This window comes from Mytilus californianus, unplaced genomic scaffold (assembly GCF_021869535.1).
Source record: "Mytilus californianus isolate M0D057914Y unplaced genomic scaffold, xbMytCali1.0.p SCAF_11, whole genome shotgun sequence".
Lineage (NCBI taxonomy): Eukaryota > Metazoa > Mollusca > Bivalvia > Mytilida > Mytilidae > Mytilus > Mytilus californianus.
The window spans coordinates 33,107,831-33,125,145 of record NW_026262593.1 but is presented as its reverse complement, the minus strand read 5'-3'; the positions used below and the strand labels follow the sequence as shown (position 1 = coordinate 33,125,145).

Sequence of the window (17,315 nt, the reverse complement as noted above, 5' to 3'; positions counted from 1 at the left end):
AGAAAACTAAAGATTGAGCAACACGAACCCTTCAAAAACACCGGGGTTGATCCCAGGTGCTCTGGAAGGGAAAGCAGATCCTTCTCCACATGTGGCACATGTCGTGTTGCGCATGTAAGTACAAACCCGATGATATGTCTAATTCAGTACATCATATTCGAGAGTAATAAGACGGGATTGTTGTTAAAACAATTGGAACATATCTGTCATCATCCAATAACGATAAACCAACTCACGATGGCGTCAATAAAATTGTCGAAGGGATGATTTCGACTTAACTAGTTGGAACGCTTGGTTCAATTGATTCCTTACGCTTGTAAGTATCAAACCTCTGTCAAGGGAATCATGATAGGAAATACAAGCTCTGGAATATCGTATTGGGAGATATTTACTCCGTATGCAAGTGCTTCTGGAGCGTTGCTACAGGAATGGAAAGTTCACAATTGGGAAGCTGAAATCATCTCCTTTTTCGTAAGGTTTTCTTCTCAAACGACTTCATTTTCAATTTCATTGTTAAATGTAAGTCAAGATATGAAGCAGAATTAACTGTGACTGTTGTATCCTTTATTTCAAGTCTGATGGTATAGATGCGTATAACATCATCACCAAACTTTGAGTTATTTAGTGAGAGGAATCTATATAGCGGAACGTGAAGTTAAATGATAATGCTAGCTTCTTTTCATTCTTCCTTAGAAGGTCCTGTATGAAGTCAGCCTCATATAAATAACGGAACTAGTTGACTAGAAGAGGAGCACAATTGGTTCCAATGGGAATGCATTTGAATGTTGAAAAACACGTCCTCCAAACGTAATACATATGTTGTCATGAAGAAAAAAGCGTCTTGATAATGTCAGTTTCAGATAATTTTTTTTTTAATCTGAGTGTTTTTCACAAAGTTCGAGCGATTAGTCAATAAGACAAGACGCTTGTATCTATGTTGGTCATTCTTTTTTTATGAATCAAAGCAGGACCAATTCTTTCAGTTTGACTTTTAGTTTTAGTTTGGAATGGAGAAAGAACTATTAAAATTATAATAATGTAGAATGCATTAAAGTTATACAGCACAGTTTGCAAACAGTACAAGTTTCCATGAAATATATTCAATTATTGATGAAGAGTAGTTAGAGAGGTAGGTCACTTCATTTAGCGATGATATAAAGAAAACAAAGATAACAACAGCGAACCAATTTTTTTCCTGCATGAATAGTTAAATGAAAAGGATTTTGTACCACTGGAAAATGTGTATGATTCATACATAAAAACATTGAAACTGAGGTCAAGTGGTGGTATGTCCATCATCCATTTGAGATTGAATAAAGCATCCACTTGTGTGATGTACTAGTATTCATATCTTAGTAAAAGATCTGATTTTAATCAGATTGAATGACCTTAACCTTTACCCAAATATAAAAAACCGACATGAATATGTTATGATTAATTACCACACTTTTTAAAAGACACACATATTTAGTTATATATTGAAGCTAAAGTGTCAACTCTGAAAGGTAAAAGTGCTTTAAACAAATCACACTTTTCAATTGTATATTACATAATGTAAGTGTACATGTGAAGTCAAAAAATCATTGTAAATGTATAGCCCAGTGGAAACAACTTGTTTTTATTTGGCTAAAAAAATAAAACTAACTCAGCAAACAGATCTAGTTTAATATCAGTGTACAATTACAAAGTTAATTTCTTGTCTAAATGAAGATATTATGTTAAATCAACATACAAATAATTGAAGATGGAATATAACAAAGTAGAAATTACATGATCTGTTGGTTCATTTAATGTACTGCTTAAAGATAAATTCAAATGCATTATCGCGTATATCTGATGATTTCGGAACTTAAGTCGCTGAAGTGTTTGCCACCAAAAAAAGATACCCTAAAAACAAAATTATGAAATTTGGAAAAGTACTTTTGCATGTAAGATCTTGTTATCTTGTTCTGTCTGTATGTTAAAATGTCAATTTAACATAAAGAGCATTTTTACTAATTAATTTTTGCAACAAAATTCAAAATTAACAACCAATATTAAAGAAAAAGACAATAAAATTAGCGAAATGAAATGGAAATCGGCGACACTTATAGTGATTAAGATGATAACACAATGTTGACTGCTGTACCCCTATTTTTGACATGTTTACCTATTGTGTCTGTTTGTTTTGTTCACGCATCATTGTCAATATAATGGAATTTGATGCGACTGTCATACAAGTGAGAGGTTTAGCTAGCTATAAAACCAGGTTCAATCCACCATTTTCTACTTAAGAAAATGCCTGTACCAAGTCAGAAATATGACAGTTGTTATCCATTCTTTTGATGTGTTTGAACTTTTGATTTTGCCATTTGATTGGGGACTTTCCTTTTTGAATTTTCGTCGGAGTTCAGTATTTTTGTGATTTTACTTTATATTCGATTTTAAAACATGGGATACAAAATTTTTCATTTTATTGAATCTTTATCAATTTGAAATAAAGAATCAATTTATTCTTATTTATTCCTATTTTCATTTAAAGTGCAAATTATAATTATAAAATTACGTCGGTCACAGATTTACGAAGAACAGTGCTAGATAAAGCCCGTTCAAACACTCAAGCCCAAGTTCAAACACTCAAACTGGAAATGACGAGATATTTGAGGGTCTGGATTGGGGGTTCTTCATTTCTGCATTCTTTATTTTAATAGGCCATTTTTTTTCTCTATTCTTTATACTTTTGCCAATTATTCTCTATTCTTTATATTGTAGCACCTCATTATTCTCTATTCTTTATTTTTTTGGTCCGTTTTTCTCTGTTCTATATATTTTTTTCCCATTATTCCCTATTATGTTTATCCCCATCCACACTCTCATATATGGTAACCATTGATGAATATCATCTAGTTTCCAATTACTAGGTCAGGGAAGTTGCTATAATATTAGATTTGTATTATCATTTGTAAGTTATTTGCTGACATACACATTTTCAAGCATTCAATGTAAAGTGAAACTATTGCGCTTTTCATACGACAATTTTATCATATAAAGACATCATACCATCAAAACAGACAATCTTTTAAAATCAGACACATTGTAATGAACAGAAAACATTTTAAACTCATATCGTTTACTTGCTTGTCACTTCTTTGTTGATACATTTGTAACATTGTTAAAATCCTATTGAATTTAGAATTTGAAATGATTTAATAAAAATAACACTTTATATAATTTTGTGCGTTCAAATTGCTTGTCTGGATTTACCCCCACACACAGTTGAAACGTTTCATTATAACCCCATGACCTACAATCAGATGGCGCTTCTTAACGGCGATCCTTGAGTGAAGACGATACACATTCCACTATACTTGCAAATCAACCCCAGATAAACAAAGATTGCACAGAATTAGTTTCCAATAAAAAAAACGACGGATATTGACTTATTGAAAAAACGTATTACATTTTCACAGGACGTAACCACCATTTATTATCTGTACAGCTATATTCTCAAAGGGTAGATATTAATTAATCCTAAAAAAAAATAGAACGAGCATCCAACTCTTTCATAGCAAATACATATAGTATGCATTAAATACTAAACAGTTAATTACACTTGTTTTGATCCTTCATCATTGTTCAATCCAGTGATCAACAACAATTATTTAGAGTTATAATAATTTAGAATGAATTTAACTCAAGTTATGCTGCACAGTTTGCAAACAGTTCACGTTTCCATTAAATATATTTATTTATTACTGAAGAGTAGTTAAGAGAAGTAGGTCACTTTATTTGCCGATGATAAAAGGAAACAAAGGTAACAAATATGCTCATCATAGATAAAAGTGAACCAATTTCTATCTTTCATGAAAATAAATATAAAAGAAAATGCTTTTGTATCACTGGAAAATGATAATTTTAAAATGAAAAGGATTTTATATCATTGGAAAAAGTCTATGATTCAGAGAATCAAAACATACACATTCAATTAAACTAGAAAAGACGAGAAATATGGTAAAACTGAATAATAGCACCAAGCATATAATGATATTAATAGGAAAATAATTGCAATTTAATCAGATCTGTATAATAAGCTGTCAGATGATGTATATAGTTTATATATGCATATATTTTATATGTAATTCAAAAAAACGGAAAGTGTGCAAAGTATATCATTTAACATAATCATGGTGTTAACATACGTTCCCATGGCATAAGTTATATTCTTTATATAAATGCGATATTTGTGAAACATAAAAAAAGTCTGTTGTCACGAAAATGGCTAAATGCGGCTGATTTTTTCTCCAAACAGAACTTTTAAGGTTATTTATACATGTACAATGTACTTCAACATATATTTCATTGTTTCTGTTTCCGACAAATACAGAGACATATATATATATATACAAATGTATATGTCTCTGAACAAATATAAGTTTTTCAGGGAAATGTATCTTAGAAGGAGCTATTCATAGCACTCAAAACATAAAATATCTTTGAGCTAGAGCAAGTCTTTGTGCTGGTGGACAGGTCAGATGAATTTGTTTTTTCTTATCTTTCTCATCCGTTATGTGAACTTTGTAGGAGTATGGATCCACTGTAAAAAGTAAAAAATTAAAAATTATAACACATTTCTATTCCAGACCTAGAATTATCTTTTTTGATTGATATAAAAAAAGATTTACTTTTCACTTTTTGACATATAAATACGACTTGATGAACAATATATTTTAATTTATATAAAAACAATATATTGTTTAAAGAATTTGTTCAGACCTTTTTTTGTCATGATATTTTTTCTTTTACAGAGATGGAAGATGCTTTTAAGAATACAACGTGTTTGTGCTGTATTTCTGTCACGTAGTGTTGTCATTTTAGCGATATTTTTTAACATTGCCATATAAGCGGGAGGTTTGGCTAGCCATAAAACCAGGTTCAACCCACCATTTTTTCTTAAAATGTTGTTCCGTTGTTTTCATCTTATAGTTGATGTATTTCCCTCGGTTTTAGTTTGTAACCTGGATTTGTTGTTCTCTCAATCGATTTATGATGACTTTTGAACAGCGGTATACTACTGTTGCCTTTATTACAATATTTAAGAATATCTTCACAACATTTAAAGGACATACAATTAAATTGCTATAAAAACTTTCTTAGTTGTGGTAGTTAAAATTTTAATAACCCATCTAGCTGGATATCTGTCTGGTCATTACAATTATCAGCGCTCTACAGACCAATGTCTATGCCACCAATTGAACCAACAACTAAATTGTAATAGGATATGTACTATAAATGTCCAGGTTTTTATAATAAAAAAAGGGAAAAGGTAAAATCATTGTAGTCGAATTAATTATAAACACACCTTTAGTTGACTTTAATACGTTAATCGTTTAGCCCTTATAAATCGCAATTTTCATGTGATACACTGGGGAGGCAATTATTCGTATAAATTCAAATACATAAAACACACCTGAAATGTTCGGCAAGTAATTATTCAAAACCATGTCCTCCTTAGTAACATTTCTTATATTCTTGACAGCCTCACATCTCTTTTTCAAATCATAACCTTGTACCACTCCTTTTTGAATTGATGCCTACAAATCATATTAAGAATATTATACACATTTTATAAGAGACATATGTTTATGTCGAATAACAGGTGTAATACCCCCAAATCAAAGTACGTCACATCCGGTTCTATACGAAAAATGGTTGAAAATTAGTCCCTTGATTTTGACAGTTGTAGAAAATTAACCCTGCATTTCATTGCTGAAAAAAAATTTTGAGTCATAAACATATATTTTTGGTGTTTCAAAGCACCATTTTTTTTATTTGCTGTTCCTATAAAATATTTTGGAAACTTCAGGTTACATGGTTACTACAGCTTGTTTACAGGAAAAAAAGGGGTGAAAAATTGATTGGTTTAACAAAGACTATCAGGTGATCAATGGTGGTATAACTCCTATCAGATAATACAACACGACATAAAAATAAAAAAGCATAGGAGGGGTTAAAAGGATGAACAAATCTGACAAATTTCTTTAATTAATATCTTATTCCCTGTTTGAATTAGTTGACAGAACAACAGTTGTTTTGTTTAATTGTATACCTCCTCATTGTATAATACTTAAAACCCAAATTCAACAATATACTTTTATTCTGAAAAAAAATTTAAAAAAACAAAACTAAAAGTTACCTATCTATTTTTTTATGATTATTATAACTGCACTGTTTTCGAAATATTTTCAATAGATCTTGTGTTTTAGAGTAGAATGCTTGAACTAACTTTGACCTTGGTTACAACAACAAAAATTCACAAACACAAAACAAGATGCTATTGTACAAATAACACATAGCTGGGAGGGTAATAGAGCAGATTGTTACCCCGAGAAAACATTGTCAACTAAGGCGAAGCCTGTTATTGATACAGATATGTGTTATTATATTTATTATACTGAATGTTCTGTTATTACTGTCTACTAAATTTCAAATTCATAATAATAAACTATGACGTCTTGTACATAACAACCATCCGTATTTAATAAAGCGCACACTTGATCAAGTGTCTCCGTGAAGGGTAATAGAGTATTTGCCATAGGATAGAATAAATTGTCTCCCTCGTATTAACCAATCAAAATCTGGCATTTTGACATGAAGTATAATAATACACTATATTGAGCGAGTTTATTTGATTTTAACTTTATTTATATCAATACTGTTGCAAGTGGACACAACTCCTAATAGTGTTATTCAAACATTCACACTTGCAGCTGAATTGCTATCCATATCTTGTTTTTACTTTAATTTGTCATGATTTCAATGATGTTCACTCTTAAAATGACACTATAATTAAAACTAACATTAAAACAAAATGTAATATACGATATATTTTATTCTTCAATTGAGCTCAAATAGTCATTGATTTGAAAGTAACTATTTACCGCAGATACAAAGGCCACCGAATGTGTTCCAACAGATCTTCCATAAGCACCAAACATTTTTCTCTGTTTAACTGGTTCAGGAGTCGGAATAGATGCATTTGGCATTCCTTTAAAATAAAATTTAGATGTAATAAAAATTCATAAGAAAACATAGGAGGGCGTGACGTTGTGCGTGAAGATGAAACGAACAAAATAGCTTGTATTGTGGATTCCGAAGGCAAAGTAAGAGTAACGGTTCCAAAATAAATACTAAAACAAACAGTCCCAAATAAACTTTTTCATATGTAGATATCTCTCGGTCGTTACTCACCCATTTGAGCCCACGCTATTTGTCCTCCTTTAATGATTATTTCCGGCTTTGCTCCGAAAAATGCTGGATTCCATAAAACAAGGTCTGCCATTTTTCCAACTTCAACTGACCCAATCATATGGCTCATTCCATGAGCAATTGCAGGATTGATTGTGTACTTAGCTACATATCTTTTCACTCTCAAATTGTCATTTTCACCCTTGAATGATAAGCAAAAATAGGAATTCATATTAACAGATCACTCCCTGAAACAAGATACTTTGGATTTATCAACTTTTGTTGACATATTTTTCGTGACCTTTCCGGAGCACCCGAGTTCAAAGGCGAAGCCATGATTTTTGAAGGGGGCTTAATTCCCTAAAGTGGATTATATACCGCCTATTATTTTTTGGACGAATTTATGCTAAGAAATCATATAAATCGTGAATAGCATGATATAATAATTTTTTCGTCAATCAAAGAAGGGATACGCCCTCTACGCCCCATTTTGATATGCCACTCGATTTCCTTTCTGTTTCATATGGCTAGTATTGCTTTTGTTTAAGTTTTGAATTATGGTATATAGTCATATTTCATTTTTCAATGTTTGTGCTATATCTATTGGTAACCGCATTTTTCTTCTTTTCCTATACAACTGTATTATCATTTCAAACTTTAACATTCTGTTTGTATCAAGATTACAGAATTAATCTGGAAATGACTTAAAGAAAAAACAGAGACCTCTTCCAATCAACAATTCTTTTTTAGAGAAAAAACAGAGACCTCTTCCAATCAACAATTCTTTTTTTTTTTCATTCATCAAAAATATTGCACATGCTGTTAATAGATTTCTTCACTGGTACAGCTATTTCAGTGGAGATCCCTGTATATAAGTACCTAAAGACCAGGGTATCTTCAGGTATATATCTTGTGATCCGTTTATTTGGCAATCGCCAATGGCAGTCAGCAGGGTTTAAGAACATTAGCTGTTCGACCTGCTAGTTCAATGCGTTTTGTTAAAATATACTTTTTCACTCATTTGGTCTTTTGGAAAATGTTGTTTGTGCTGTATTTAGACCCCTCTACCAAGAAATTTTTTTTGCATGCACACGTATAAAAATTGCAGTTTTTATCCAACGCAATCATAGGTTTGAACGTTGTTTTCAATTTAAACTTGTTTATAATTTTGTTAGTATATATATCATTTGTCATTAATACAATTAATACATTATTTCTTTATTATTTTACTATTATAACTATAAATATGAACTTTATATCAAAAATAGTATCCCTTAATATATCATTATTAACTATCTGATAGATGTTGAGAGTAAAAAAGAATAACGGGTTATAGTAGCATTTTCGGAATTTGGTTTGTGGTTTAATATGTTTCAATAATCAACAATTCTATGATGCTTTACTAAACATAATTATGTTACATCTTGCTTCAACATAATTAAGTTATATGATAGAGTATGTCAAGTGGAAAGGGAACTGGTTACACTTCCATATACTTGAGTTCCGTATTATTTTTGGTAGAGTTCCTAAGGTTTTTGTTTGGTGTTTTTGGACTTTTGTTTGTCTTAAAAGTCTTTTCGCTTTTGGTCATTGTAGCGTCTATTCTTTTTCGACTTATAACTACACTTTTCGACTTATAGCTTAAACGATAATGAAATATATAAAAACAATTCCAATAATTATGTGAATCAATATGCTGTAAACATTTTGTTTATTTCATAACTAAAAATATTTTTACATAATTTACAATACTTTGGCATACCTTTTCATCTCCCAGCTGACCTCTGAAGAGTTTCATCTTGTCAGCTGTTTGCCAAGTTCTACATATGACTTCTCCTATTCTTCCCATAGCCTAAAAAGAGGAATAACATATGTGCTTAAATTTGTAACACAATAAGCAAAACGACAATTATGTTACCTCTGACAACTCGAACTGTAAGATTTCAAGATCATTTATTTCAAAATTTAATTTTATTAATTCATTCAGATATAAGAAACAAAATCTGTTTTAGGACACATGAAGTAGAAAAGTTGAAAATTTGAGACGTTAATAACAGAGAAATTGCATTATATTCATTCATTTATTTATTCACCTCTATCGTGTATGCACATTTAAGTGTGATAGTACTAATTTCCATAAATTAAAACAATAAAGGCTTTTGTAAGTTATTTATATAAAAGGAAATATAAGATAAGCGTTTATGAGGCATGAACCAAACGAAATTTGCAGGAAAAAAAGAATTATAGAGGTGATGTTTTAAATTTGTAATCCCCTGCATTGTACAAGTTTTAAGAAACGTTTGCAAAATTCATACAGGAAACAAATGCAAGATAACTCATATCTTAACTTTTAAATATACAAAAAAGTTAAATAACAAAAATACCGAACTCCGAGGAATATTAAAAACGGTAAGTCCCTAATCAAATGCAAAATCAAAAGCTCAAACACATCAAACGAATGGATAACAACTGTCATAATCCTGACTCGGAACAGGCATTTTCTTATGTAGAAAATGGTGGATTAAACCTAGTTTTATAGCTACATGTAGCTAAACCTCTCACTTGTATGACAGTCGCATAAAATTCCATTATATTGACAATAATGTGTGAACAAAACAAACAGACATAATAGGTAAAAATGTAAAAAATAGGGGTACAGCAGTCACCATTGTGTTATAATCTTAATCACTATAAAACAAACAAATATGTCAATAAAGAAAAAACAAAAAGGCATGAAATGTAAAACAAGTGATAATCAGAACAGATAATGTAAAATTCCAAACATTCATTAGACTTAAATACACAATGAGAGCTGAGGTCATGACCATTTTAAAATGATAAAGTTATCACACACTAGACAGTGTATGCAGTAGGCAAAAGGAATACCATAGTCTTATAAGCAAATTGTATAATATGGCTCTGATTACAGTGATAACTAAGGAAAACAAACATGACAACACATATTAATAATTGAAAATACTGTCTTTGAACAATCAAACAAAATATTGTAAGATTACATACCGGAAGTATATATCTAAAAGAACATGTTTAAATCTAATTTACATGTAAATTTGTTTCCAAACAGTGTAAAATAATCCATATTGTGCAAAATCATGCAAGTTTGACCTCTCTTTGAATCTGATCCTTATAAAAATCAAGACTGTTTTACATAAAAATCCAGTTACAATACTGGTTTAAAAATCTCAGAAATCATTAATCGTATACTACGACCCCAACTTCATAATCTCATATACCTGTGAATAGCATGCTTATATAGTCAATAAGTAGACACATAATATATCAAATAGATAACGATAACTTCACTGTCTATTACAACAGTGGTTAACAATAGGTAACATTTGATTCCGTAATTAGAATTTGCATATTGTTTAACGCTGTACTGATAAATATTCACTTTCTTTTATCCGTCTAATTTGCATTTTACCACAATTCTTATGCTGATATCATATAACTTACCTGTGAATCTGATGCCATTATGCTGATATCATATAACCAACCTGTGAATCTGATGCCATTATGCTGATATCATATAACCAACCTGTGAATCTGATGCCATTATGCTGATATCATAAAACCAACCTGTGAATCTGATGCAATTATGCTGATATCATATAACCCACCTGTGTATCTGATGGCACTTTGCTGATATCATATAACCAACCTGTGAATCTGATACCATTATGCTGATATCATATAACCAACATGTGAATCTGATACCATTATGCTGATATCATATAACCAACATGTGAATCTGATGCCATTATGCTGATATCATTTAATTAATCTATGAATCTGATGGCACTATGCTGATATCATATAACCCACCTGTGAATCTGATGTCAATTTGCTGATATCATGTAATTAACGTATGAATCTGATGGCACTATGCTGATATAATATTACCCACCTGTGAATCTGATGTCATTATGCTGATATCATATAACCAACCTATGAATTTGATGCCATTATGCTGATATCATATAACCAATCTGTGAATCTGATGCCATTATTCTGATATCATATAACCAACCTGTGAGTCTGATGCCATTATGCTGATATCATATAACTAACCTGTGAATCTGATGCCATTATGGTGATATCCTATAATCAACCTGTGAATCTGATGCCATTATGGTGAAATCATATAATCAACCTGTGAATCTGATGCCATTATGGTCAAATCATATAACCAACCTGTGAATCTGATGCCATTATGCTGAAATCATATTACCAACCTGTGAATCTGATGCCATTATGCTGATTGCACCAACATCATGTAAAATATCTTCTGCAGCGATTGTTTCTGCCCGAATTCTTGACTCGGCAAAGGCAACATCTTCTTTGAGATTCCTAAAAACACAAAAATACAACGTCAATTAAGTTTTACTATCACCATACTTTTATCATTACAACTTGTTGTAAATGAACCGATCTAAAATTTTCTTGTCGATCTTTTTTATTTTCATGATTGAACATTCACCTTCAAATGTCAAATTTGATCACGAAACACATTTGGTGCCTTTTTCTGTATCCTGAAACCTAGAAGTATATTTTAAGACAAAATTAAACCTTGTTTTGTATCCGCTAAAAATCAAATAAAGATAAACAGTCTGCACAATTAACTATACTTCTTTTGTATAATTCAACATATAAGATAACGTGGTCATTCTGAACATTTCAGGCAAATCTAAAAAGTGATGGAACCAAACAATTTTCAAAACTAACATACTTATCTAAATGATGACACACCATCAACATGTCTAAGTGTTCATCAATAGTATTAGCAGTGTATGGTCTAGTAGGATTTGTTGATGATGGAAGCACAGACTTCTCCCCAACGACTTTGATAATGTCTGGAGCATGACCTCCGCCTGCACCTTCTGAATGGTACGTGTGAATACATCTTCCTTTAAATGCTTCAATTGTTTGTTCTACACAAGCCGATTCATTCAGTGTGTCTGTGTGAATTGTAACCTTAAATGCAGAAAAAGAAATACAAGAAGCATGAATAACTAAACCTAAAAGAGGGAAAAGATACTAATCAAAAATACATAAATTAAGGAACCAAAATAAAACGAAAACGACAATTTATAGTTCCCAACACAATTAAAATACTAAAGATTGAGCAGCACGAACTCGACCAACTTCCAAGGGTGAAATAAGGTGTTACATAAAGAAATGTTTCTACTACAAAAGTGGCACCCATCATGTTGATCATTAAAGTTAATAATTCGCTGATAAGTCACATTCTGTTAAATCAATATCGAGGACAAGAGGACAGAATTATAGCTACGATTAGTATAACTAAGTATTCTATGGTCAACTGTGAAACAGATATTCCATAATAGTGAAACCAGTCATGATGGCGTCCGTAAAACTTTCGAATGAGTGACAACAACTTTGTTAGTAGGTTCAAAAGATTCTTTGTAAGCTGCAAACCTCTATTAAGAAAATTGTGAGAGCAAATGCAAATCTTGAATAGTGTTTCAACTGGGGATATGCACTCCATATAAATGCATATAAGGTGCTTGATACTCGTGTTTGTGTTCTTGTTTGTGTGTAGGTGTAGACAGTGAAAACCTGAATAATTTCTGCGTGAACTGCACAGCTAGATTCATTTCTGTCATCCTCCATAATTCATACTTTTATCATTCTTTCTTCACATTTCTAAATGTTTGAAATGGTTTCATGGATAAAAAATAAGGATTTGAAAAATATCAAATTGGAAATATTGCTCACAAACACAATATATAGACAAAAAGTATTTATTACAGCAATAACAGCGTAGGATATTTCACACTTTCAATAATGTTTCAAAGTAGCAATCATTTACATCGAGAATTAAGATAAATAAATCAGTGCCAAAAGTAGTTTGACCATGTTCAAATCTTATTTAAAGATGCAAACCAAGGTAAAACCAGACAACTATGATGCCTCCCGCTGCATGAGAACTGTAGTAGGAGTAAGCATGACAAACCATGCATCCTTTACATATTATTTCACTAAAAATAACAATGTTCAACATTCTGTCATTTGTAGAAATTGTTTTAGAAATCCGACATCCAACCTCTTATATAGTATGAACAACCATTCAGCAAAATATAAAAGTTCTAGCATGAAAACTGAAGGCGGAATTAGCCGTTACCATGTATCCAGCATGTCTATTATTACCAAACAAATGACAAAGCTCAACATTTGAGGAGCATTTTCGGAAAATCAAAATGCTGACAACAGGCACACCTTTACTACATGTACTTACACCCTAGTTAATATAAAAGTTAAAGCTTGAAAACTGTACGAGGAGTCTACCGGACAAACCATGTACCATATGTAGGATGGATGGACACATGGACAGGTGTAAAACAATATGCCAACTGACAGGTGTCGCATTAAACAAACTCTGAGGTAATTACATGAACTCCAAAAGAAGCGAGACAAGATGCGTCGGCAGGGTAAGGGTTTCCTGTAATGTAAGCATCACATTCGAATCCATACTCAGTTAAAATGTCACAATCGGGAAAAGGATTCTATTTAGGTATCTGAAGATCTAAGATCGCTAGTAAGTTGTCACACAGAAACATCACATCCGTCAACCTTAAATCTTAAATTTTATGTAGTGTCGATTTCAGTCGTTTCTTATCATAAATCTGTTGGGTTCCTTTTGAGTCAAGAGCATACCAATGTTAAGGTAGTCCGTATAGTATGAACATGTACTGACGTAACATATTAAATGAGATATGTATACACTAGACGATGGGGGCAGGGTATGTTAACTTACTGCTAATAAATGGGTAGTTGACAATTGGAAAGTTGAATTAATCATGATATTAAAGATTCTAGTATGAAGTCGTCCGTCTGTGTTAATATCGAGGAAAAATCAAGATATTTTAGCAAATGTTCTAGTATCGATAATATCCTTCTACTCAAGTTCAGTACGATATATCAGATGCAAGAGTTTTTCTCCCCGAAGGTATCACCAGCCCAGTAGTCATCACTTCTGTGTTGACATGAATTATCATTAATATGGTTATGATTATAATTTAACTGTTTGCAAAACTTTGAATTTTTGAAATACTGAGGATTTTGTACCTCAGGTATAGATTACCTTAGCTGTATTTGGCAAAACTTCAGGAATTTTGGGTCCTAAATGCTCTTCAAGTTCGTACTTTATTTTGAATTTTGATTTTTTTTATTCAAGCGTCACTGGACACACGGCGTGTGTAAAACAATATGCCAACTGACAGGTATCGCTTTAAATAAACTCTGAGTTAATTGCATGAACTCCAAAAGGAGCGAGACAAGATGCGTCGGCAGGGTAAGGGTCTACTGTTATGTAAGCATCACATTCGAATCCATACTCATTTAAAATGTCACAATCGGGAATAGGATTCTATTTAGGTATCTAAAGATCTAAGATCGCTAGTAAGTTGTCACACAGAAACATCACATCCGTCAACCTTAAATCTTAAATCTTATGTAGTGTCGATTTCAGTCGTTTCTTATCATAAATCTGTTGGGTTCTTTTTGAGTCAAGAGCATACCAATGTTAAGGTAGTCCGTATAGTATGAACATGTACGGGTGTAACATATTAAATGAGATATGTATACACTAGACGATGGGGGCAGGGTATGTTAACTTACTGCTAATAAATGGGTAGTTGACAATTGGAAAGTTGAATTAATCATGATATTAAAGATTCTAGTTTGAAGTCGTTCGTCTGTGTTAATATCGAGGAAAAATCAAGATATTTTAGCAGATGTTCTAGTATCGATAATATCCTTCTATTCAAGTTCAGTACGATATATCAGATGCAAGAGTTTTCTCCTGGAGGGTATCACCAGCCCAGTAGTCATCACTTCTGTGTTGACATGAATTATCATTAATATGGTTATGATTATAATTTACCTGTTTTCAAAACTTTGAATTTTTGAAATACTGAGGATTTTCTACCTCAGGTATAGATTACCTTAGCTGTATTTGGCAAAACTTTAAGGAATTTTGGATCTTAAATGCTTTTCAAGTTCGTACTTTATTTTGAATTTTGATTTTTTTATTCAAGCGTCACTGATGAGTCTTTTGTAGACGAAACGCGCGTCTGGAGTACAAAAATTTAATCCTGGTATCTATGATGAGTTTATTCACTGATGTGGGTTAATTAAGTGATATGACATCTTCAAAATACCCGAAAAAAACTTTGCAAGAGGATTTTGTTTTTGTCTTTGAGAAGGTTCCGTTCTTCTGTATAAATTCTGTTTCAAATAAGTACAGAAACAAGTCGACTAGGAGTGCACAATAAGCACCTATTGGAATACCGACTGCCTGCCGTAAATATATACTAGTATATCAATCAACCTAACACAACAAATATGTTGTCGATGAAAAAGTCCACCATTTATATGATATCATCTTCAGTGTATATGTTGTTTGATTCAGTGTAGTTCTTAACAAAGTAGCACTTTTCATTTAATACCTGAAACAAGGAATTTGTGTCTACGATTCCCATTTTTATAGAAACAGCATTGTTTAACGAGACGATGTATTCGATCTTTTAATTGAGTATGAGGAATACTAGTGTAGAGCGTAGAAAAATCAAAAGTTTTGATATTACTAGTACTCTTATCAATAAATAAGAAATATTAAAATGCTATGATGAAATGAACAGTGATGTGACAGTGAATCAATTTTCGGAACCTCTTTGATGACAAGGACCTCATTGGATCTAAAGGACTCTCAACTTTGCAATGTCTTATTGTCAAGTTTTCTGAAGTTGGAAAGCATCTATCTGAATATTTGACTTCTGAAATTTTACTCACCTGCACATCGTATTTTTCTGCAACATTCAGACAGGTGTCAATGGCGGCTGGAGTAGTCCCCCAATCTTCATGCAACTTCAGTCTACAATGAATACAAATTCAGCATGATGTTTCTATTTTTTCTTTCTAACTGGTTTGTTTCACAATAATTTGTATGATACTCGATTCAACTGATTTTTTTCTTTCAGTCTGAATTAAAAATTGATTATAACTTTAAAGACAATCATCATATGATTCTATTTATATTTTATTAAAAACTACATACCCTATCGCTCCAGCTAAAATCTGTTCACTTAAATCAGCCGCTAGTTCAAACGACCTTGAGGAATTTCCTTTTCCTGTGAATCCAAAGTTCAGAGGAAATGCATCAGTACTTTGCAACATATCCCTAAAAAAAACAATTAAAAATAGTTTTCTCCTCAAGTTTTAAGTTTAGTATGATTAGAGGGAAGTTAGACTGGTAAAATCAAAAATATATATCTGCCCTTCAAAACAACCGGATATCAGATGTAGTGCAAGTTTGTTCTGTTCAAAGCTTTAGATTTTTTAGTATCATCTTATGAAAGGGAGTCGAAAGATACTAAAGGGACATTCAAATTCATTAGTCGAAAATAATCTGACAACGCCATGGCAAACAAAGAAAAAGACAACCAACAGCACACAAAACACATTGAAAACTAAATACTGATCAACACAAACCCCACCAAAATTGGGGGTGATCTCAGGTGCTCCAGAAGGGTAAGCAGATCCTGCTCCACATGTGGCACCCGTCGTGTTGCTCATGCAAGTACAAACCCGGTGATAATTTAATTGGGGACTGGATTGTAGTTACAACAATTGGAACATATCCGTCGTCATCTGTGAAACAGATATTCCATAACGGTCAACCAACTCGTGGTGGCGACCATAAAATTTAAAGAAGGGATGACTTCAACTTCACCACTTGGATCTCTTAGTTTAAAGCTTCCTTGTGAACATCAATCCTCTATCAAGGAAATCATGATAGGAAAAACAAGCTTTGGAATATCGTATCAATTGGGAGATATATACTCCATATGCATGCGCTGCTGGAATGTTGCTACATAGAAATGGAAAGTTCACAGTTGCAAAGCTGAAATAATCTCTTTTGTCGTAAAGTTTTGTTTTCAATTGTCAATTTATAGATGTCAGTCAAGATATGAGGCAGAATTAACAGTGTCTGTTGTATCCTTTATTTCGTGTTCGATGGGATATATGCGTTTAACATAGTCACCAAA

The 17,315-nt window shown here is 32.0% G+C and overlaps 1 protein-coding gene across 2 annotated transcripts in view; it reads right to left on the bottom strand.

Annotated features, from left to right (window-relative positions):
- Positions 1–1,645: 1,645 nt before the first annotated feature.
- Positions 1,646–17,315, bottom strand: part of LOC127719909 (urease subunit alpha-like) — a 51,166-nt gene continuing 35,496 nt past the window's right edge. For both annotated transcript variants that reach the window (XM_052226275.1, XM_052226274.1), the window contains exons 14-22: positions 16,325–16,447; positions 16,060–16,141; positions 11,975–12,219; positions 11,481–11,595; positions 8,987–9,076; positions 7,228–7,426; positions 6,918–7,024; positions 5,447–5,570; positions 1,646–4,573 (exon numbers count right to left, since the gene is read on the bottom strand). In XM_052226275.1, the coding sequence (XP_052082235.1) occupies positions 4,455–4,573; positions 5,447–5,570; positions 6,918–7,024; positions 7,228–7,426; positions 8,987–9,076; positions 11,481–11,595; positions 11,975–12,219; positions 16,060–16,141; positions 16,325–16,447 (1,204 nt within the window). In that variant the 3' untranslated portion in view covers positions 1,646–4,454. The remainder of the gene's footprint in view (positions 4,574–5,446; positions 5,571–6,917; positions 7,025–7,227; positions 7,427–8,986; positions 9,077–11,480; positions 11,596–11,974; positions 12,220–16,059; positions 16,142–16,324; positions 16,448–17,315) is intronic.